Genomic DNA, 22,235 nt, shown 5'->3' with positions numbered 1-22,235 from the left:
TTGTGATTCTGAATTACACACTGTATTCATAGTAGATTTTACATCAGGTCTATAATATAAGAGGATGGCATTTCACAGATACCGTTTAGATAACACCTAAAGACCAGATCAGGTTGTAACTATGACAACCTCACAAATACAGCTGCACTTTCAGAGCAGAGATTCTCTACTACATTTTTTCAATAATGGATAAATTGACTATGAGACATTAATTGAGTTCCTTTTTTGTAAGGTACTAATTTTGATTAGTTGTATCTAATGCCAAAAGTATAGTGAAAATTAACCTGGAAGTTTAAAAACATGCCTGACTTTTGCTTTTGTAACTGCCTCCAGTGTTTTTTACCATACATGCAGTGGTGTTCTGATGCACACTGGAGTCTGTAGTTACTGACACAACAGAAAATAGTAGCAACAGGGTCTTATGGCATTTTCTTGTGATTTTTAATTCATCATTAATATAAGTAATAATGTCGTCTTTGTTTAAAAAAAAAAAAAGATAATTCATTTGTGTTACTTTTTTCTCTCATTTTCTCCCCTTCTGGAGGAACGGAGAAGACTTTTATTGCTTAAAGGGACAAAAGGCAAACAAGAGCTCCTTTCTGTGAGAGTATTTACTGAAAACAGTAATCCGTTTTACTTTGTATATAACCACCCTCTTAAATGTCATAGGACCTTAGATGACTGCTATAGAATTCCATAGAATACTTAAAAAAATAAAGAAAGAATGAAATACAAAAGGTCAAAATTAGTGCATAATAAATTCTGTGGGATTTTAGACTACTCTGTAATGAACTATGGGTTTTTAGTTCTGCTGAATGCTATTGAATGTTTCCACTAGGGTATCAATCTTTCTTCTGCTCACTTACACATAAATGTGTATGATTTTATCTTTAAAGCCTACCCGTTGAACAAAGCTAAGTGGAAGGCTTAAGACAAATTTTGCATGTTGCATTAAAGAAGTGACAGAGACTTGTGCCAGGTCACAGAAGAATGAATTGCTGCTGGAGCCTGGGATTAATACACAAAGTGAGCTAGGTTGTGGTAGTCAGGGAAACAGCAGGCGCAAATGCTGCTGAGAAAACAAAAACCAAAATCAAGTCCGTTCTGTGAATTTTCTGTCAGCAACCTCCATGAGTCAAGGCATTCTCTTACGATGATGTATATTCTTATAGATAATGCACAATTTGACCAGTTTCTAATTAATGGTTCTCATATTTTTCTTGCTAGATCCACAGGAAAGGAGTTTGCACTGAAGATCATAGACAAGGCTAAATGCTGTGGAAAGGTAGCGTACAACAATTTCCATGTATAAGAAAAATAGCAGAAACAGCACTAGCAGCTGCTCATTAGTCATAAATGGTGGGTGTGTTTGGGTTTTCTGATTATTTTCAGAATATCTGTTCAACAGGATGATAATGTATCCAAGAAGCGAATAATAAAAGTAGTGAGTGTTAGTCTACTAGATAATAGAGTAAATTGTCATCCATTTTATTGGACTAACAAGGAAAATGCTAATATGTGTCCAAAATTAAATCAGAAGAGAAATGGCCAAAATATATTAGAAAGATTTTGATCTGTAAAATACGAGAGAGGAAATTTGCAGCTATATGTGTATTTATATAATTCCCATCGCTCTCTGCCTCGTACATGCTCCTTTTATATGCAGAACATAGATTTGGAAAGAAATTTTCGAAACCGTTTCTTTCTGTTTATGTAGTTTCACCATCCGTATAACAAAGATCTCTTAACAAGAGAGTTAAGTAAACTTTCTTTTTAATTCAAGTTCAAAAAAAAAAAAAAGGTGAAAAATTGTGTTTCCAGCAGAACAGCATGTTACGTAATCGAAGCAAATATCTGAGTGTGTTGCAGACCTCTCTTCACCTTCCTCCCAAGTACAGAGATTTTGAAAAAGGAAGAAAAAAACCCCAACCTACAGCCAAGAATGTAGGCTAAGTGTTGGAATAGATAACAACAAATAAAATACTTCTATTTTCACTGCTCTGCAATACCATAAAAATAAAGTGCTCTTGAGGAACTTATGAATCAAACGGATCATAGTTTAGAGTTAGCGAAAAGAACACTGAGGGCACAGTATTAATTAGCAATTAAATTCTGGATTAAAGTTTCTTTGAGAGTGGGAAATATGCCATTCCCTCAAGGGTGACTGAAAAGATGGACTTTTTTGATGCAAACACCTTATTTTTTTATGTAAATGATTGCACTGAAATTATTCTGGAGGTAACTTTGCAACCAAGTCAGGGTTTTAATTCAAAGGTAGCCTAGCCTTTTTGTCAATTACATAGAGTAACTGCTCTAAAGTGTAATTCAGAGCTCCAAATGCTGAATGTGACCTTGTAGGAAAACATAGGAAGTCTGTATGACATTCTTTGTATGGTAATGAGCTGTATGTTACTGTACACTAATGCATTACCTGTTGTGATGACTTGCTTTAAGTAGAGGTCCTCAAACAGAAATGTTTCATCTATGCAGATTTTAAATTGTGTATTATCTGCTAGGAGATGAGTGTTCCCGCCTTCCCATTACTTTATCTCATATTCTTTAGTTTTATTTAAGGGAAAATTTAGAAAGGAATCTTAAAAATGTATAACCACAAGAAAAAGTGCTGGAATTGCCTTTTTGAGATTAAAATGTTGCCATTTCTTCCTCTGTGGGAAGGGCGACCCAGTGTGTTTCACTGCAAAAGAAAACTTTTGGGTGATGTGTACAGCTTGCAGTTTTAGATGTTTTTTGTTACTGGTCTGAGTCAGCTGCTTAGCTATCATAAATTGGAATGATCCAGAGATAGACAACCCATTTTATACAGCAGAGTTTAGACATATTTTCTATTTATCGTTCTCACTGCTTTAAAACAAACAAATAAAAAAAAATCAACCCCATGGATGCATACTTGTCTGTTTCGAAAGAACCTGTGTCTGCATAGCTACATACAGATGTATGTATATGTACAAGCAGAGGATTGTTAGGAAGATATTTATACAGTGGCAGAACTGTCCAGGAAGAATTCCAACAAAGAAAATTAAATTTTGCTACAGCTTAGTCCTTCCTCACTCCATTTCACATGCCAGCATAAGCCCTGCCTTAAAAACACCCATCTGGCCGAAATATGCATGACTTGTATGTTGCTCACTGCTCTCTAGCAGTTTATCTTGGATGTCCTAAAACTTGAATCCAATTGACTAATGTATTTTCCACAAGCAGCTTAAATTCTAATTATACAATAATTTCTCTATAAATAAATCATATTAATGTAGACTGAAATCTATATTGCACTGTCCAGGAGAACATTATAACAAGTTTGCGAATTATTTTTTTTTTACATGACAAAATATTGCAAAAACAGTAGGGTGGTTGAAAATAACTAACTACATACTAGCCAGCATTTTGAGGACAGGTATTAAAACAGTCGCTCAACAACATCGTGGAACCTTTTTTTAAAAAATATTATTATTGTTTATTTTAAATAAACATTACTTATGCCTGAGCTTTATCTAAAGCAATTAACAATTTAGTCAAGTGAAACAAAGAAAGCACAGGTAAAGCTATTGTGCCTTAGTCATAATTAATGGAGGTAATAAATTTAATATGTTATCTGTTCTTTAGGTAGAAAAAGCTATAATAAGAATCTGGTTTTTGCTTGGACTCAATGCTAGTTTTGAATTTACAGGCTTTCATGCATAAGACTTAGTATGCTGTGGCTGTTCACTTTTGACTGTTGATGAGATTCAGCATTGTATTTAACAAAATTGCTTCATGTTTGTTTTTTTTCTCCAGAGCACTTTGCTTAGAGCAGACATATGTTTGCTCAGAATGACAATTGATGCTCTTTCAAACTGAATTTCAAAGGTGTGACTGTTTAACCCATGTATGCCGCACCATACTCTCACGAAATGAGATGCACACATGGCATGTGGTTTACGAGTTACATAGCCACATAAAGCTTTGGCAAAAACATGATGCATCCATAAATAACTCTGGAAATAGAAGTTGAAGTAGCATAAGAACTTCAATCACTGCCTATGCACAGTGGATCACATCTACTTCTCGTGCTCTGCTCACAAATGCATGAAGTGCATGCTACTAATCAGTGCATTAAACATGAATAAGTTCCAAGTCCAGTGAGATGATTTGTTATCTGCCAAAGTGTAAGGAAACTAATGTTTTATGCAGGCATTGTTACTTATTTTGCAGTGAACATAAATACAATATCTGTATTCTAAAATTTATAAAGAAAATGCAAATCATTCTTCACATGAAAGGGGCATGTAATTTTCTTCGCTCTCCAATGTTAACCAAGTGCTGAGATGTTCTAGAAAACAAAACATTCTGAAATTAATTTGTTCTTGAAACCCATTACTTCGTCAGAAGTATAGGGAAGGGGAAATTAAACTCAATCTGTATGCTCTTGGAGCCACAACGACTTAACTGAGCTATTACATATTTTTCAGACTGTAAATCTGAACATACATATAAAATGAACTGAAATCCATAACCAAAGCAGTTATAATGTTTTTCCTGTATAATCCACAGCTTTTTTTAAAAAACAAAGTCCTTGAAAATAAATCCTAGGTAATCTGTCCTTGAGTAACCTACACCAAATGAGAGGTAAAGGCTGGAGAGGATCAAGAACATGTTAACTATTGATGGGGAGTGGCAGGTTACAATGATCCAGCTCGGGGGCAGGGGGGGGGGTCTGAACTTAATTTCACCTCATAATACTCACATAAGAATATAATCTGCACTTTCTGAATTGCTGTCATGTTCTGGGGTCTTTTTTCAGAGATATCCCATTGGTTATGTGTGTGAAATACGGTATTTTAAATTAAATTTGGTCAATGATGAAGTACAGTTGGGCTAAAATACAAGTTAAAATCCAGCAGCTGACAATAACCCTCTACTATATAAATTAAACAGCAAAAAAGGGTGCTCACTGATCAAATGATCAGTGGTCAGCTGATCAAAGGAAAAGTGTATTGGCAATTTCATGTCTATTCAGATAAACTTCCATCCTCTTTGCTGAACAGGAACACCTGATTGAAAATGAAGTGTCTATTCTGCGTCGAGTGAAGCATCCAAATATCATCATGCTTATAGAGGAAATGGACACTCCAACAGAACTCTATCTGGTGATGGAACTGGTCAAGGTAAGACTAAGGAGACTTTTTTTTTTAAAATTCTCTGTGTTGGTGTGAGGTATCTAGGAACATTCAGATCTTGGGAGACATAATCAGATAAGATTTCAGGGGCAACCTGCATTTTTAATCATGCAAATACTCTTGTCAATCAGTTATATTAATGGAATTTATGTCTCTCCGGTTGTAATTAGACTATTTATGCAGATTTAAGGTAATTTTGCAAAGTATGTGCGCAGTCTAGAGAGAAGTGGATAGTGGTTTTTATATCATGTTTAAAATATGTGGGAGTAATAGTGATATGCATTTACTGACAGAACACCTGCATTTTTTTCACTAGTATCTTTATTTAATAATTTGCTTTAAAGAAACAAACTCTCTTTAATTAATTTACAATTAATAGTTTAAACTCAAGTGGTTATAGAATCATAGAATCATAGAATGGTTTGGGTTGGAAGGGACCTTTAAAGGTCATCTAGTTCAACCCCCCTGCTGTGGGCAGGGACATCTTCAACTAGGTCAGATTGCTCAGAGCCCCGTCCAACCTGACCTTGAATGTTTCCAGGGATGGGGCATCTACCACCTCTCTGGGCAACCTGTTCCCGTGTTTCACCACCCTCATTGTAAAAAAATTCTTCCTTATATCTAGTCTAAATCTACGCTTTTCTGGTTTAAAACTGTTCCCCCTTGTCCTGTTGCAACAGGTCGTGCTAAAAAGTTTGTCGCCATCTTTCTCATAAGCCCCCTTTAAGTACTGAAAGGCTGCAATAAGGTCTCTCTGAAGCCTTCTCTTCTCCAGGCTGAATAACCCCAACTCTCTCAGCCTGCCTTCATAGGAGAGGCGTTCCATCCCCCTGATCATTTTTGTGGCCCTCCTCTGGACCTGCTCCAACAGGTCCATGTTTTTCTTGTGCTGAGGGCTCCGGAGCTGGACGCAGGACTCCAGGTGGGGTCTCACCAGAGCAGAATAGAAGGGCAGAATCACCTCCCTCGACCTGCTGGCCACGCTTCTTTGATGCAGCCCAGGACACGGTTGGCCTTCTGGGCTGCGAGTGCACATTGCTGGCTCATGTCCAGCTTTTCATCCACCAGTACCCCCAAGTCCTTCTTGGCAGGGCTGCTCTCAGTCCCTTCATCCCCCAGCCTGTATTGGTACCTGGGGTTGCCCTGACCCTTGTACTTGGCCTTGTTGAACCTCATGAGGTTCACATGGGCCCACTTCTTGAGCTTGTCCAGGTCCCTCTGGATGGCATCCCGCCCCTCAGGTGTGTCAACTGCACCACTCAGCTTGGTGTCGTCTGCAAACTTGTTGGGGGTGCACTTGATCCCACTGTCTATGTCATTGATGAAGATATTAAACAGTACTGGTCCCCGTACAGACTCCTGCAGAACACCACTTGTCACCAGTCTCCATCTGGACATTGAGCCATTGACCACTACCCTCTGGATGCATCCATCCAACCAATTCCTCACCCACAGTCCACCCATCAAATCCATACGTCTCCAGTTTAGAGAGAAGACTGTTGTGGGGGACCGCATCAAAAGCCTTACGGAGGTCCAGATCGATGACATCTGTAGCCCTTCCCATGTCCACTGATGGAGTCCACTAGGTTGGTGAGGCAGGACTTGCCCTTGGTGAAGCCATGCTGGCTGTCTCGAATCACTTCCCTGTCCTCCATGTGCTTTAGCATAGCTTCCTGTTCCATGATCTTCCCAGGCACAGAGGTGAGACTGATTGGCCTGTAGTTCCCTGGGTCTTCTTTTTTTGCCTTTTTAAAAATGGGGGTTACGTTTCCCCTTTTCCAGTCAGTGGGAACTTCATCAGGCTGCCACGACTTCTCAAATATGATGGATAGTGGCTTAGCAACTTCATCCGCCAGTTCCCTCAGGACCCACGGACGGATCTCATCGGGTCCCATGGACTTGTGCACCTTCAGGTTCCTTAGGCGGTCTCAAACCTGATCTTCTCCTACAGTGGGCGGCTCTTCATTCTCCCAGTCCCCGCCTTTGCCTTCTGTGGCTTTGAGGGTGAGGCTTGAGCACTTGCCAGTGAAGACCGAGGCAAAAAAGTCATTGAGTACCTCAGCCTTCTCCATATCCCAGGTAACCAGGTCTCCTGTTTCCTTCCGGAGGGCCCACATTTTCCCTAATCTTCCTTTTATCCCCAACATACCTACAGAAGCTTTTCTTGTTGCCCTTGACTTCCCTGGCCAGATTTAATTCTATCAGGGCTTTAGCTTTCCTAACCTGATCCCTGGCTGCTCAGACAATGTCTTTATTCCTCCCAGGCTACCTGTCCTTGCTTCCACCCTCTGTAGGCTTCCTTTTTGTGTTTGAGTGTGTCCAGGAGCTCCTTGTTCATCCATGCAGGCCTCCTGGCATTTTTGCCCATTTATGGTCCAGCAAAATTAAAACTCAAAAAAATCTCACCTGTTTTGCTTATATCAAACATTCACTCACCTTATTTCCAGAATAATTCACCAGAAAATAGATGCTGCTTTCATACATGTACAGAGAAAACAAAAATCTTCATTTTGCTGTCATCTTGTGAACCAAATACACAAGTTGCATCAAGTTTTAGTCATGCACTCTCTTGTCTGTGTTCTGTACATACACAGCAACACTGCAGATCAGCTTGATCAGCATGTCGGATGCAAATAATTATATCATCACTTCTTATTTCTGTCTGAAACATTGTTAGATTCAAGAGTCGCCTCTAGAATGGTTGCCAGCCTGGGAAACCTCTAAAGAAAGTCTGTAGTTATTGAATTCATAATTTCTGTAGCCTACGCATTTCTCTTCCTTTCTAGAAGTTATTTTTATATAGTAGAGACTTTTTTGGTTTTAAGACAGTATTTTTTTTATATTTTAATACACCATCATCTTGGCGTGTATTTCCTGAATTCCTGCTTCTCTTCCACGTGTGTTGAAATGCTTGGAATGCCACCCACAGCTCAGACAGATCACTCCTACAGATGTATCCAGGGTAACCAGCGTAGAGACACCCACATAAAATTTGTTGCAGTGACTGGAAATGCTGCATTAGTAACTCGCTTATATGTTGTTATGTAGTCCAAGAGGAATAGGGCATCCATAATCAGTGACTGCACAACTGGCACATTCAGAAACCACCTGCAGGTTCTGCACTTTGGTGTATCATAGAATCATAGAGTCATTTAGGTTGGAAAAGATCATACTTATGTTGTTTGTCCTCTTCAGCTATATTTGTTTGGTATTTCTGCAATATCTACGGAAATTCCAATTTGCAGTTCATTACAATTGCTGAATATTTGTTACATTAGGCTTTTTATTATTGGGCTAATTTATATTACTTTAGGCTTTACTCAAAATCAGGGCTGTTTTTTGCTATGTAAAGGTATTATATTGATAACATGAAGAAAAGGGAAACTGTATGCCTGTACCTGTAGGTAATATAAATGAGTGATCAAAGGTAGGAAGATCAATAGAATGAAATCAAGACAGAGAAGAGCTGTGATTTGCCCAAAGTCAGACACCAGAAGCCTGGAGTACAGTTGAGAATTTAATGTAGATGACCCAAGTCCCAGTCTAGTATCTTGGTGACAAGATCATCTTTCCGCAAAATAATTTTTTTACTGTTTAACAGGCATTTGAGCACGCCTTTTGTAAAGGAAGATTTTACGCAGCTTTTTTATGAAATATCATCATCTTAATTATTTTTCATGTAGTGATCTATTATCTTTCCATTACGTTAGGGGGGAGATCTATTCGATGCTATCACTTCTTCTACAAAATATACAGAGCGAGATGGGAGTGCAATGGTCTACAATCTAGCCAGTGCACTGAAATACCTTCATGGTCTCAACATTGTGCACAGAGACATCAAGCCAGAAAATCTCCTGGTATGTCCCATTTATTGTCTAATATTTTCTCTTACTTTGTTCTCATTAATGCAAATGCTTTTATATAAATGTCAAGGAGCTGAGCAGAGAACAGCAGGAATATTAATTTTGAATAAGTATGTATGAAATAAATCTTCTGCCATGAGATAGCAATCACCATAACCCAAGTGTGTTGTGCTCAAAGCTTTATTTACATTTTGATTGGCTGCCATTTGGATAAGCAGGAGTATTGTCTCACAAAACAATGAATTTTAAAGCGATGTCGATGAATTATTTATTCTAGTTTGAAGTTGGGAGAAAAGGTGGGCCGAGGGCCATTTCTTTGAACGATCATATGGTTATCTCAAGCAATTTTTTTTTCTTTTTCTTTCAGTGTCATAGTAGGAACATCTTTCTGATGATTTACCAGTATTCCAGCTGTGAATTAACTCTGTACATACATTTATTTTGTCCTAGGGGACTGACTACTTTTGTTTTCAGCAAAGACATAAAATAACTGTGTTGACAAGAATTACCATGAAGTCTGTTTTGGGAACTGCTTAGACTACAGTTCACAGAATGGGAACAGCGTGCTATCTTGCTTATACACAGACGTTATACTTACGTATTACATATTGGGTATTAGATATTATGTGTCATGCACTGAACAAACAGGGCCATAATCTCCCCTGCTTGAGCCACTGCCATCAGGAATGCTAGTAGCTTTCATCAACGCTTGGTGGGCATTTCTTAAAGCCTTCTGTGATGTTTGTCAATCCTGTTTAATGAGGTTGCATCTAGAGTAGAAGTCATGGCTTATCGCAGACTGGATTTTGAACTATTACAAGGATAGGGCTATAACCTGAAAATATTTTCCATTAATAGTCAATTCTTTCCCAACTAATTCCACTGACAGTGTTTAGCAATTTAAATAAGCCCTGAAATAAATTAGATTGTTTAGCAAAAGGAAGGGCGGGGGGGCTTCTCCTGGAAAATGTAGTCACAGCAACATGGCACTTAAGAGGAAGAAAATGAAGGTGGAAGTCTCACTTATTATCAGGGCATCTTCAAACACAGCCAGTCCAAAGAAATTTTAAGCTCTCATTAGTGATTGAATCAGTTATAAATAGGCACAAATGTCCTTTCTGCCTAGAAAGCCTAAAGAGATTACTTAACAGATGCAAATCTTATTCACTGTGATTGACAGTGGCAGAATGTGGCAGAATGTTAAGATAACATTCTGGTGTTGAACGTAAATGCAAATAATTCCCATCAATTGCTACCTATAATTGCACGTAGTTAGTTCTTTTGCACAGCTGTCTGAATTACATTCTCTTTACTAGTCATGCATTTAAAAATACAAACTCTAAGAGTAATAGCAGATATGAAGGTGTTACATCAAGGAGAACAAGTGTTTCCATTAATGATGGAATGAAGGAAGGTATTGCTGCCTTAGCAGTATTCAGCCATTCTGGAGATTCTGGTGTCCTACATTCTAGAAACTAGATTCCTTTGAAATCATGTTAACATAAACATTTTACTTTAAGAACAAAACCAAGATAAATTTATTAGGGATGTTTCCTTTGCTGTTGGTCTGGTTTGATTTAGTCTTGCTATCACTGTCCTATAACACTTTTCTTCTATTAAAATTTAGCTTCTTTCATCAACAAAATGTCTCAGAACAAAATGTGCTACCTTCTTTATAGGGCTTTTGGTAAGATGCACTTGGGTCTGCACAGAAACCTAAACGCTTCTCAGCCAGCTTTCTCACTCCTGTACTGAACTTGCCTAGACTAAGCTTAGGGAAGACATTTGCCTATGAAATATTCAGTATGCTAACTGACAAGATTTATGCTAAGTTAGTGAGAGATGTTAAACAAATCTGATTATAGCTGCCAATCCCATTTTAAACTCTAGGTCTCAAACAAATGGAAGTATAGTATTATATTTTTCTTAATATATTTAAAACTTCTCAGCATTCTAGGATTGAGTTTTCTTTTCACCCCTCTAGTTGCTTGAGGCTGTATCATGGTCTGACCTACATAGCTGGCAGACAGCTCCATTGAACACTAGCTCCAGCTGCAGCGTGGTAATCAATGGTCATACCATTTTTCTCTTCTTTCCCTACAGGGCTCTGGAGATATTACCTCTTTTTCCTATCTTCTCGGTGTGATGACTATTATTTTCCAAACAAATTAAAGGATTTAAATAATGCAGATGTTCTCCTCCTCATTCTGTTTTTATTTTGCTGATCCTAGGTATGTGAATATCCAGATGGAACCAAGTCTTTGAAGCTAGGAGACTTTGGACTGGCGACTGTGGTTGAAGGACCTTTATATACCGTCTGTGGTACACCCACATATGTGGCTCCAGAAATCATTGCAGAGACAGGGTGAGGATGACTGACTAAGACACAGGTTTTGTAACCAGTTATTTTTGGCAGGTAGTTCCTAACTGTTGTAAGAACTAGAATGCTCTAATAGGATGGTCCTCCATCTTTTTGTAACCAAACCACCTATGAGAAAATAGGCATCATTCAGTTCCTCGAAGAGGCCAGTTTCCTCACTCACCCTGCTCCCAGAATTCACCATTGCCTCCTTACCATCTCCCTCGGACTAGTGCTGGTGCAGTGGAGTTTATTGGTTTGTGTTCCCTGCCTCCCCTCACCGTTCAGAGCCCATTGTACCAGCCGTCACAGCTTCCTGGGGAAAAACGGACAAGCAAAACACAGTGTTCATGTTAGAAACTGAATAATTTATATTGGAAAAGGCTCCAGAAGTCACCTAGTCTAAACCTGTTCTTGGAGCAGGTCTAATTAGATCATGTTGATTCAAGTGACCTTGTTTGGATGACACATGCCATTTGGTAACTGTTGGTTTAATTAAACAACCTTATTTTTATGTATTTAAAGGTGGTTGCATAAATACAAAATAATTTTGTAAAATGGTAGAATTTCACAAGTCGTCTTTCCTTTTAGACCTATTAGACTTCTGTTCCATCCTAGCTGACTCTTGCCCTAGCTGTGACCATTCTGAATTTGGTCTTCCTAATGGAGGAAGGTTTGTTGTTTGTATTGTTTCAAGCATTGTTCAGTGCATTTGTCATATCAAGAAATATTTCACAGCTGCCGTGAGCTCAAACGTCAAAGGGCACTTCATCTGCATGTTTTAGATTTTTGACAAACTGAATCTACTGGATAGAAGAGAATAGGAAAAAAGACCTCTTTTTGACATCTAGTGTTTTAATTTCTGTGCTTTAAAAGAAAAGTGCAGTTCTTTTCCCTGTGTTATTCATTCAAGAGACTGGAGAATTGGTATCTTTCTTGTTGCTTAGCAACACATGATAACCTTAGAGATAGTTACCCCAATATGGGGACTGAGAAAGCACATCCTTGTCTTTTATCATTAGTGATTCTGGATTGGGAAACCTTGATACTGAATTGAATCTGAGTATATTCAGAAGACCCTGGAGAGCCTTGAGGCTTATGGGGGGGGAAAAAAAAACCAAACAATGACAAATGATGTTACTATGGTTTCCTAAAGACTGTGAAGGATGCTAAGTGAAATGATGCTTACATACAAAATACATATCCACATCATCAGCAAGTAACTTACAACAGATTCTCAATATATATTCATGTAAATGTAATCAATTGTTTGACTGGAATGACTTTTTTAAACCAGCACAAGTAACACAGTCTTGTTTTCTCAGATATGGCTTAAAAGTGGATATTTGGGCTGCAGGCGTGATCACATACATACTGTTATGTGGATTTCCACCTTTTCGCAGGTGAGTGTCCCTGCATGTCAGAGAGAAAAACAATAAAGAACTAAGTTTTTTCTGAGCAAGTCTTTTACATATCTCACTGAAGAAGGCATCCTGGGAAAAAAAATGGATTGGATTGACACTTTTTCTTTACCTTTTTGTTCTTTTTTTAAATTGTTTTCACTTGTCCCTCTTGTCAGGTTTTGGGATCAATTTTATCTACTTATTTTTCTAAGGGAGCAACTGGTTTACTGCTGTGTGCAGGGATATGGTGGTATGAGGGCATCGTTTCTTTTCCTTTTGTCTGCTATGTGTATCCCAGTTCAATGAACGTGTATACTTTGCCCTCTGGTGTTTCTGTTTGGACACAGCAGCTTACTGGTTTGTAGTGTTGAGGGTGAAGGTTAATGGTAAACTGAGGTGAGGGGAAGAATTTGCTTATGTTGTATTTTTAACCTTGTTAATCTTTTTGATGTGTCATATGAGCGATGGAGTTTGCAAACATGATTCTTGCTACTCAATGTCACAATATATGTGAGTTCTACTAAAAATCAAATGGATATGCTTTATGCCTCAGAAACTTTTTTGCCAGGGAATGAGAAGGAATTAGCACATTTTATTAGGAATTCTCCTTTTAACTTATAAGTTATTTGTGCACAGTCTGATTGTCCATTTTTACAGCAAAATACTTAGTTTTTAACTAAAAGTCACCAGACTGAATATTTTGCAAAGAATACAATTGTCAATGGAAAAATTATCATTTAGTTTAGGTATTTGTTTTTTGTATGTGGTTAGTTCATATTTAAAACTGAAAACGTGTTTTGAAAGATATATTATACAAACAAATGGCAATTGCTTTGAATAGAGTTTGGGGGTTGGGCATGGAGAATGTCCATACCATGCTATTAGAATCAGATCTTAACCAAGGTTAATAAATATTTATTGCAAAACCAACCCAAGAGGTAAATTGTTCATTACAGAAATAGGTTGGGTGGATGTTCACAGTGGCTAGGGCCAACAAACAGAGGTTAAAAAACAAAAAACCCACTGCCATTGATCCCTGAATATTCATGATACCATGTTTTTTATATGAAATTACTTATCCTTTCAATATCAATAGCCTGCCAATACTCAGTAAACTAAATGTATCATGTGTTTTCCATATCTCCTCTTTGGGTTTTGAAAATTCTCCTGTTGTGATGATAGATTAACAGAAGAGGCTCCTTTCACTACACTTCTTCCCCCTATCGTATGCTTTCTGTAGCAGGTCCTTTAGAACTAGGCTGGCAAGTGACTTATTTTTTAATTGCCTTTCCTGTTCCTGTATGTTAGCGACGCAGTCTCTATTCCAGTGGAAGTCCTTTCAACTCAATATACTCGTTTTTCTGTTCTCATCACTCCTGACAGCGTAACTATAGCAAACACCTCAGAAGTGCTGCCACTATATAAGCTTGCAAATTGTGCATTTATAGTAGTTGAGATAACATCATTTCTGTTCCATTCCCAAATCAAGTTAAAAATTTGCACAACAAATTGACTTCTTTCTCATGATCTTTTTCATTATGCTATTCTACAGTGAAAACAACCTTCAGGAAGACCTCTTTGATCAGATACTTGTTGGGAAGCTGGAATTTCCTTCTCCCTACTGGGATAACATCACTGATTCAGCAAAGGTACCGATATGTTTTCCAACCTGAAATAGTGTTTCTGACAAGCCACAGAAAAGACTGTGCTCTGTTGGAAAGGCAGAATAGAAGATTCAGAACAGACTCTTACCCACTCTGCCAGCTGCTGTGCCTTATTAGTTAGTTAGCTTAACAGTGCTTGATGAAAGCTCAGGTTTTCCAGGCCATCATGTTACTGTCTGAGTGAGTAACTGTAGCAGAATGCCAATTGCATTCAGTGAACATCACATGCTATTCAGTTTAATTAATGATGGACTATTATAACAGGTCAGTGCTTCAGCTGTAAAATAAGTGTGTCTCTGAATTTTTCCCTCCTATCACTCTTTTAAGAAACAAAAAGTATTGCTGTGTGGACTGAATGCAATTGACATAATTTGTCCTATTTTACTTGAGCCAGTTATTAGAACTTTTCAAGAGGTGCAGCCAGCTTGATTTGCCATTCCTAATAGCTCTTGTGTTATCATTGCCATTTGTGTTTAAAATTATTGTGTCTGTAGGATAAGGGATCCAACTTTTAAGCTCCACTTCTCAAGATAATTCAGTAACATAGTCTGAATGCTATCTGAGGACACTAATTAGCAAGTGGAGATTATTTCTTATCCAGCCAATGAGAAGTTGTATTTTTTCTGCATTTCCCAAAGGCTGTTTATCCATTTGCCAACATTTCCCAAGCTCCATCTCACTCTTCCAGACGTGCATTCTGAACAAACAAGGCCCTCGATCTTTGTACGAAAGGTGACCTTTCACTTCAGACTTACATGGACTAAATAGGAACTAAACAGGACTAAATAGAGGGAAACCTCTCAGGTATGTTATTATAGAATAGAATCATTTACTAGGCAAGGAGAGTTTAGAATCATAGAATCGTTTAGATTGGAAGAGACCCTTAAGATCATCAAGTTCAACTGTAAACCTAGCACTGCCAAGTCCACAACTAAACCATGTCCCTAAGCACCACATCTACCTGTCTTTTAAATACCTCCAGGGATGGTGACTCAACCACTTCCCTGGGCAGCCTGGTCCAATGCTTGACAACCCTTTCAGTGGAGAAATTTCTCCTAATGTCCAATCTAAACCTCCCCTGGTGCAACTTGAGGCCATTTCCTCTTATCCTATCACTTGTCTTCTTGGGAGAAGAGACCAACACCCACCTCGCTACAACCTCCTTTCAGGTAGTTGTAGAGCGCAATGAGGTCTCCCCTCAGCCTCCTCTTCTCCAGACTAAACAGTCCCAGATCCCTCAGCCGCTCCTCATAAGACTTGTGCTCCAGGCCCTTCACTAGCTTCTTTGCCCTTCTCTGGACACGCTCCAGCACCTCAACGTCCTTCTGTAGTGAGGGGCCCAAAACTGAACACAGTATTCGAGGTGTGGCCTCACCAGTGCCGAGTACAGGGGCACAATCACATCCCTGCTCCTGCTGGCCACACTATTTCTGATACAGGCCAGGATGCCATTGGCCTTCTTGGCCACCTGTGCACGCTGCCGGCTCATGTTCAGCCGGCTGTCAACCAGCACCCCCAGGTCCTTTTCCTCCGGGCAGCTTTCCAGCCACTCCTCCCCAAGCCTGTAGTGTTGCATGGGGTTGTTGTGACACAAGTGCAGGACCTGGCACTTACCTGCTTCAAGAAGGCATCTCCCAAAACTGAAGTGATGAACAATTTCCTTGAAACACTCTCGATAAGAATATGAAGATTGACAATTTGGAGGCTATAAAAGGTTTTCCGAGGGAGGATTTGACTCCAAGTACATGAAGTTGTTCATTTGGGAAGGGGACATATTTGTCTTAATAAGCTTGTAGAACCAGGAATTATACCAGTAAACTAGTTGTTAGCTGCATAAGAAGAAACTTGAATGAATAGACAACTGAAGAAAGTTGGTTTGGGTTTTGTTTTTGGTGGGGTTTTTTATTTTATTTTACTGACTGCTTTGTATCAATGACCTTTATCACACCTGTAAGCACCGTTAACAGAAGGCCCATGGAAGTATTTGATAAAGCTAAAGACATCTGTTCTAGTGCATCTAAAATATGATGAAAGCCACAATACCAAATCCTTTGGGATTAACCATATAATTAGCAGAATTAAGCATTTTTCTCTTTCTATCTATCTGCTTTTTCCTATACCAGGTGATCTTGTTACCATGTAGCAAGAAATGAGTTACATGTCTTTTATTCTTCTGGAGCATCACAGAAGAGAACGTGATTTTCAAATAATTTCAGCAGTTTCTTGAATTTCAGATGCAGTTTCTTCCCTCTAATTTGTGCTTTTTATGTACTGTTACTATGTGCACGTACACTGCTCATCTGTCCCAGGTTTGTTTTCATTCTGGTCACCTGCATGAGAGAACAAACTGAAACATTATAGCTGATATTTTTAACATTTCCTTTTCATCTGGTTTTAAAAGACTTGGTGAAACATGAATACCATAAGGAAGTTGATATGAAATATGCTGTCCAGCATACTGTAAACCTAAAGGGAAGATTTTTTATTCCACTGACGTCACACTGGTATCACTGGTTCTGCTAGCAGTGTAAGCTGGTTTTTTTTTTTGCCCAGGTAGCAAGAAAATTGCTTGGTGCAACAATATTTTCCATTGTAATGCCCTTCTCCACTCTCCTCAAACGCTTCTTTTTTTTTTTTTCTTTTTTCTTTTTTTTTTTAAATAAAGGAGTTAATTAGCCTGATGTTACATGTGAATGCTGAAGCCCGATATACAGCAGCACAGATCCTAAGCCATCCCTGGGTGTCAGTGAGTAAATTACATTTTACTTGTCTCTAATTTGATATTAAATCTGTAAATCTTACCATTAAAGTGTAGTTTTCAGAAGCAGCAATACACTACTTCTATGTCCATTTCTGTTTATTGAACCACTAATCCCATTTCCACCTAAATGGGACCAGCAGGAGTCTGAAGTTAGCTTCAGCTCTGAGAGCACTGTTAGCTTCTGTGCTCTGAAAGAACAGAGCGAAGGTTGTCACTTCCTGACTGCAATTAGAAGGTGCTGGGGGTTGCTATAACCCCGCTTAAACATAACACGACAGGCAGATGTGTGACTTGGGCATCTTTTTTGTTATTTCACATTCATCCTAGAAAACAGTCATCTCAAAAATGTGTATGTGGAAGCACTGTTGTGCATGTTGGCATCTTACTTGCTGCAATGCTACTTAAAGTACAAGCTCCTGTTTCTTGAAGCACTTCAAGCTTCGTAAGAGAAATAAAATTAGCAAATAAAATACCTGATTTAACATAGGCACTAAGCTGATGGCTGCCGGGTCCTTCATCTTGTTGGACAGCAGCAATGGGGAACACCAAAGTGCATTGCTTATTGATTTAAAATCAGTTCATTATTAATAAATACCAGGTTTACATGTACATCGTCAATGTTTATTTCCACACACATTTTAAAAGAAGGACTGAGTATGATCTATGGAGTTCCCTCAAACAAGAGAAGACAACTATAACGAGTGTGTCTATGCATAACAGCTCCTCTCAAACATATTTATGGTACTGTATGATGTTTCCACACCATTTAAAATGCTGATTTAAAAGAAAGCCAAATGACAAATATGGTTTTTATTTCTAACATTATTTCAAGCATGTTATTTTTAACATGCTTGAATCAAACTTGCGGCTTATAATTGTGGGACAAATCAACGGACTGAAAGTATACAGCATCACATGGCATTTTAAGAACTAGAAGTTCATACGTAAGACAGTGGTTGCTACATTCCTTTCCTCTGTAATTTGTCTTAACTCATATCTCATGTAGCAGAAGGCATTTACTTTTGGGCTGCCTGTCTGAACACTTACTTCGCATTAAAAAGCAGGAAATACCTAAGGATAATAGAAAACAACTCTTTTACTCATTTACATTCAAACATACTTTTGGATTGCTCCTAACTTGAATATTGTGTTTATTCTTATACAGGATGATGCTTCCCAGGAGAATAATATGCAAGCTGAAGTAACAGGTAAACTGAAGCAGCACTTTAATAACACTCTACCCAAGCAAAATAACACATCTGCAGGGGTTTCTGTCATCATGGTAAGAGAAATGAACATTTTTATACACTGATATTATACTTCGCATATTTTCCTAACAGTGCTCTATGAGCATGTGTGGTGCAAGAATAGCAAAAGCAAAGCTAGAATAGTCTCTAATTCTAGTCTTTATTTGTGTATAGTGTGGATTGTCTCATCATCGCTTGAGAGCAACTGAGTCCATCACAGTGTGCTAGCTAAGCTATAAAAACAAGCTTTCAAACAGAAACATGTAAACACTAAGTAATTGTATGTTGAAATGAAGCTTATTAACGATTTGAAATCTTTTATTATAAAAACTGTAATTTTTTTAGCATACTGACCACCTAGTTAGTTAAGTAGGCTCTTCCCCTCTGCCCGACCAAGTATTGCTTGATCTTGAGCATACTGTTGTTCAACATTATGCTTGCTGGGAAACCAGACTCCATTTCAGAAACTTTCTTCGTAGTATTGAACGTTTACCACATTAATTTTGTCCCAGTCTAACCCCTGCTATGTTTTTTCTGTTCCCCAATGGGGAACTTTCTTCAAAGCATATAAAGGAACCCTGATGACCTATAGTTGAGCTTACATAAACAATAATTCCAGAAGGCAGATGTGTGAATCATGGTAGAAGAAATGGAGTTTACTGTTATCAGTACTCAGAACTGCACTTGTAATTGACCACTCACTTTTGCAGAGAATATGCAGCTGCTGTAGAGATTGAACTGCCATTCTGTTCTTATTGTGGTCCATTCTTGTCTGATGCAAGGAAGGACACTGCGCACAAAGAGTATCTTCAGTTACTAAAAGAAAAATAAAACCATCTATGGTAGTAACATAACAGCGATTTTCACCCCCACCCCTCCCTGTTAGTATTAATTACTCTCAAAGTCCAGCCCCCTTATGTTAACAAAGAATTGTTTTAATCTGAAAGTAGGTCAATTTAGATCTTGTTTCTGCATACGTATATGCTTTTGCAAATACATTTATGTGAATTAAATAGGACAAAGATTTAAATGTAGGAAAAGTGGTAACATATAAAAATAAAAATGAGAGAAGTCAGAAAATGGATTTCGGGTTCATGCTGTTGTCTACATTTTATTTGACAGTTTGACTTGACAGTTTGAGAGGGACTTCAGAGCTTCATTCTTTATACTGTTGAGACTATGGATAAGCCTGAAGCTGAAAACTGGTATAAAATGCACTATATGTAATAAGAGCAATTTTAATTCTAACTCTCAGCCCCTCTCCAACTTGCATGCCACTTAAGCCTGTCTCAGATCTCTGACACAGCGTAGCTTCTGGCTTCTTATTGGTGTGGGTTTTTTCTGATTCTGTTAGCTACTGACATTCCTTCAGCCAGGAAAGTACACCTCGTTAAAACTTTTCATTTTCCCTTTTCCTGCCTTATTTCCTTCTAACAGGTATGGAAGGACATAAATGCATAATTATTTATTTCTGAATGCAGCTCCCAGTTATTGCTGAAGGGAAAAGTAACTTCTTGTTCAAAACACTGTAATCTAAGGAGGGTTAAGCCCCCAATTTGTTATTCTTGCCCTGGTTTATCTAGAGCATTGAAATTTAGTTATCTTCATGTTACGCAGTCCTTCACTTGTACTAGCACTCATTGCTTAAAAACATTCAGATTCAGACAAGCACAGTATTGTAATTGCCATGTATTGCAGTGCATTGCTATATCAGTCCACCTGCATATTTAATGGAATCCCTTTTAGCATCACTTCATTCAAATATTGTCATCTGGCCAATGCAGATAATACCATCATGTGGCAGATAAGTAAAACTGCACATACCTACTTCAGTGTTCTTGCACAGGAGACTCTTTCTGCCCCTAAAAGCATGTTGCTGCTAATTCGTTACTGATTTTTTTTGTCAATTTCAAAATGTTCTGTAAATTTAAATTTGTTGCAATTGTGTTAGTTCTGCTTAAAGTAAGTCTAGTTTCTGTCCCTTGCTTCCTTCCTTTTTCCTCCCTTCCCAATGCCTGCATTGCTTTCCTCTGAGTAGGTCCAAGGCAATGGTACGTACTAACGGCAATGCTTTGTTCTGCTGCACAAAAAATACATGTTCTCCATTTGTAACAAGAAGAAAGGAGAAATAATTCAGCCAGTCTGAAGTGGAAAGAGCTTTATAGCCATACAAAAACAGTAACGGAAAATCTTTTAAACACTTATAAAAGAGTTTTCTGTATTTAAAAATACATATTTGAAATATTCTAAGCAAACACTGATACAACCAGTTATTTTTTACTTCCTCAGACATATCTTGGTCTATTCTCCTCAGAGTAATTTTGTGCATGTGTGTATCTTACAATATCCAAAAGCAATTAGAAAAAGATGGGAATCCTATGAAGACAGAATCAAAAAAACCAAAACCACTAAAATAAGCATTGTTTCCATTTAAAATAAAAATTTTAATTGTCACTTCAGCCTTTATGGTATCATAAGGCACCATAGTCAGAAGGTAATCAGTCCTAAATCAATAAAAAACATTTTACTTAGCAACAGTACAATTAAGCCCCCTCTTCAATCTTTAAAAAAAAAAAATCCTAAATTGCATTACTTAGGTATGTATTGCTATGTGCAACGTGTGACAACCATCAGAGGCTGCTGTGAGGACAGCACAGGAGAAAATCACCGTCAGCATGAACTGAAAGCATTTCCTTTCCCTTCTAAATAACTTATCCTGCCACTGAAATAGCAGAAACCTGTTTATCCTGCCACTGAAATAGCAGAAACCTGTTTATTCATGACTTTTTTTTCAGCAAGCAAAAGAGGAAATGCAATCCTGCCAGCATAGCAACTACTTTTATAATGATAAAGTACTGCACATCATCGCTAATCTCAAAAACCTAGATACTTGCATTTCCAAAGTCGATTGTTAGGAGCAGAGAATTCAATTGTGTACTATTGAATTTTCTCCTTGTACCTGTATGCATGTATACTAATGTTGTAACTCAATTAAAAATAAAAAAAAAGAAAAAAACAAAACACAACAACAACAACCACCAAAAAAACCCCCCAAAACCAAAACCCCCTACATTCAAAATACTTAACCTTTTCTTTTGGGAGCTTTTATACTCAGTACTTTGGTCTGAAAAAGCCTGGCAGGAAGGCCTCGGGGGGAGGAGGGGTATCATAAGACTGCTTCCTACCTCCCCTGCCCCAGCACGCAGCCACGCCTTTGTACAAAACAGAATAGTTTCAGCAGGAGAGTCTGAGTGAGACTGGTTCTAGAACAACCCACCATCCATATACCTACAAATTGAGAAATTGGAGATACTAGTCCAGCTTTCTTTGCCAAGTCAGGTAAAAGAGAAATTTGAATTTAGGTACCCCATAGTGAAATAAGTTTTCACTACCAAGCTATATGATCAGTTTGGAAAAAAGAGGATAAGTACCTTATTTCTGCTGTCCTTGATGACTTCGATGCAATAAACCATATCTGAAAAAAAAATCATGCTAAATTTAACTTGTATCAGAAAATTATTTCAGTATCTAAAACTGCATATTTTAGTGAATAGTGTATTAGACAAACTCCACTAAGAATACATAGAAATTTTCACATTAGTAAACCAAGTCCTCCTGAGTAATCAATCAAAAAAAGAAATTGCTAAAGAAAAGTCAGAGCACTTGATCTTACTTTACAATTAGCACATCCCAGCTCAAAATATGAAGTTCCACATAACAGTGCCGTATAATGCTTACACATACATATGCAGGGGGTGCCACAA

At 38.0% G+C, this 22,235-nt stretch overlaps 1 protein-coding gene across 1 annotated transcript in view; it reads left to right on the top strand.

Moving 5' to 3' along the window:
- Positions 1-22,235, top strand: part of DCLK2 (doublecortin like kinase 2) — an 88,100-nt gene that overhangs the window by 61,666 nt on the left and 4,199 nt on the right. The window contains exons 8-15 of the mRNA XM_075149995.1: positions 1,228-1,285; positions 5,043-5,162; positions 8,885-9,031; positions 11,269-11,402; positions 12,722-12,799; positions 14,352-14,448; positions 17,129-17,209; positions 18,390-18,506. Of these exons, the coding sequence (XP_075006096.1) occupies positions 1,228-1,285; positions 5,043-5,162; positions 8,885-9,031; positions 11,269-11,402; positions 12,722-12,799; positions 14,352-14,448; positions 17,129-17,209; positions 18,390-18,506 (832 nt within the window). The remainder of the gene's footprint in view (positions 1-1,227; positions 1,286-5,042; positions 5,163-8,884; positions 9,032-11,268; positions 11,403-12,721; positions 12,800-14,351; positions 14,449-17,128; positions 17,210-18,389; positions 18,507-22,235) is intronic.

The sequence above is a fragment of the Calonectris borealis genome, chromosome 4 (genome assembly GCF_964195595.1).
Source record: "Calonectris borealis chromosome 4, bCalBor7.hap1.2, whole genome shotgun sequence".
Classification (NCBI taxonomy): domain Eukaryota; kingdom Metazoa; phylum Chordata; class Aves; order Procellariiformes; family Procellariidae; genus Calonectris; species Calonectris borealis.
The sequence above is the reverse complement of the archived record's forward strand: the minus strand, read 5'-3'. Positions and strand labels throughout refer to the sequence as shown.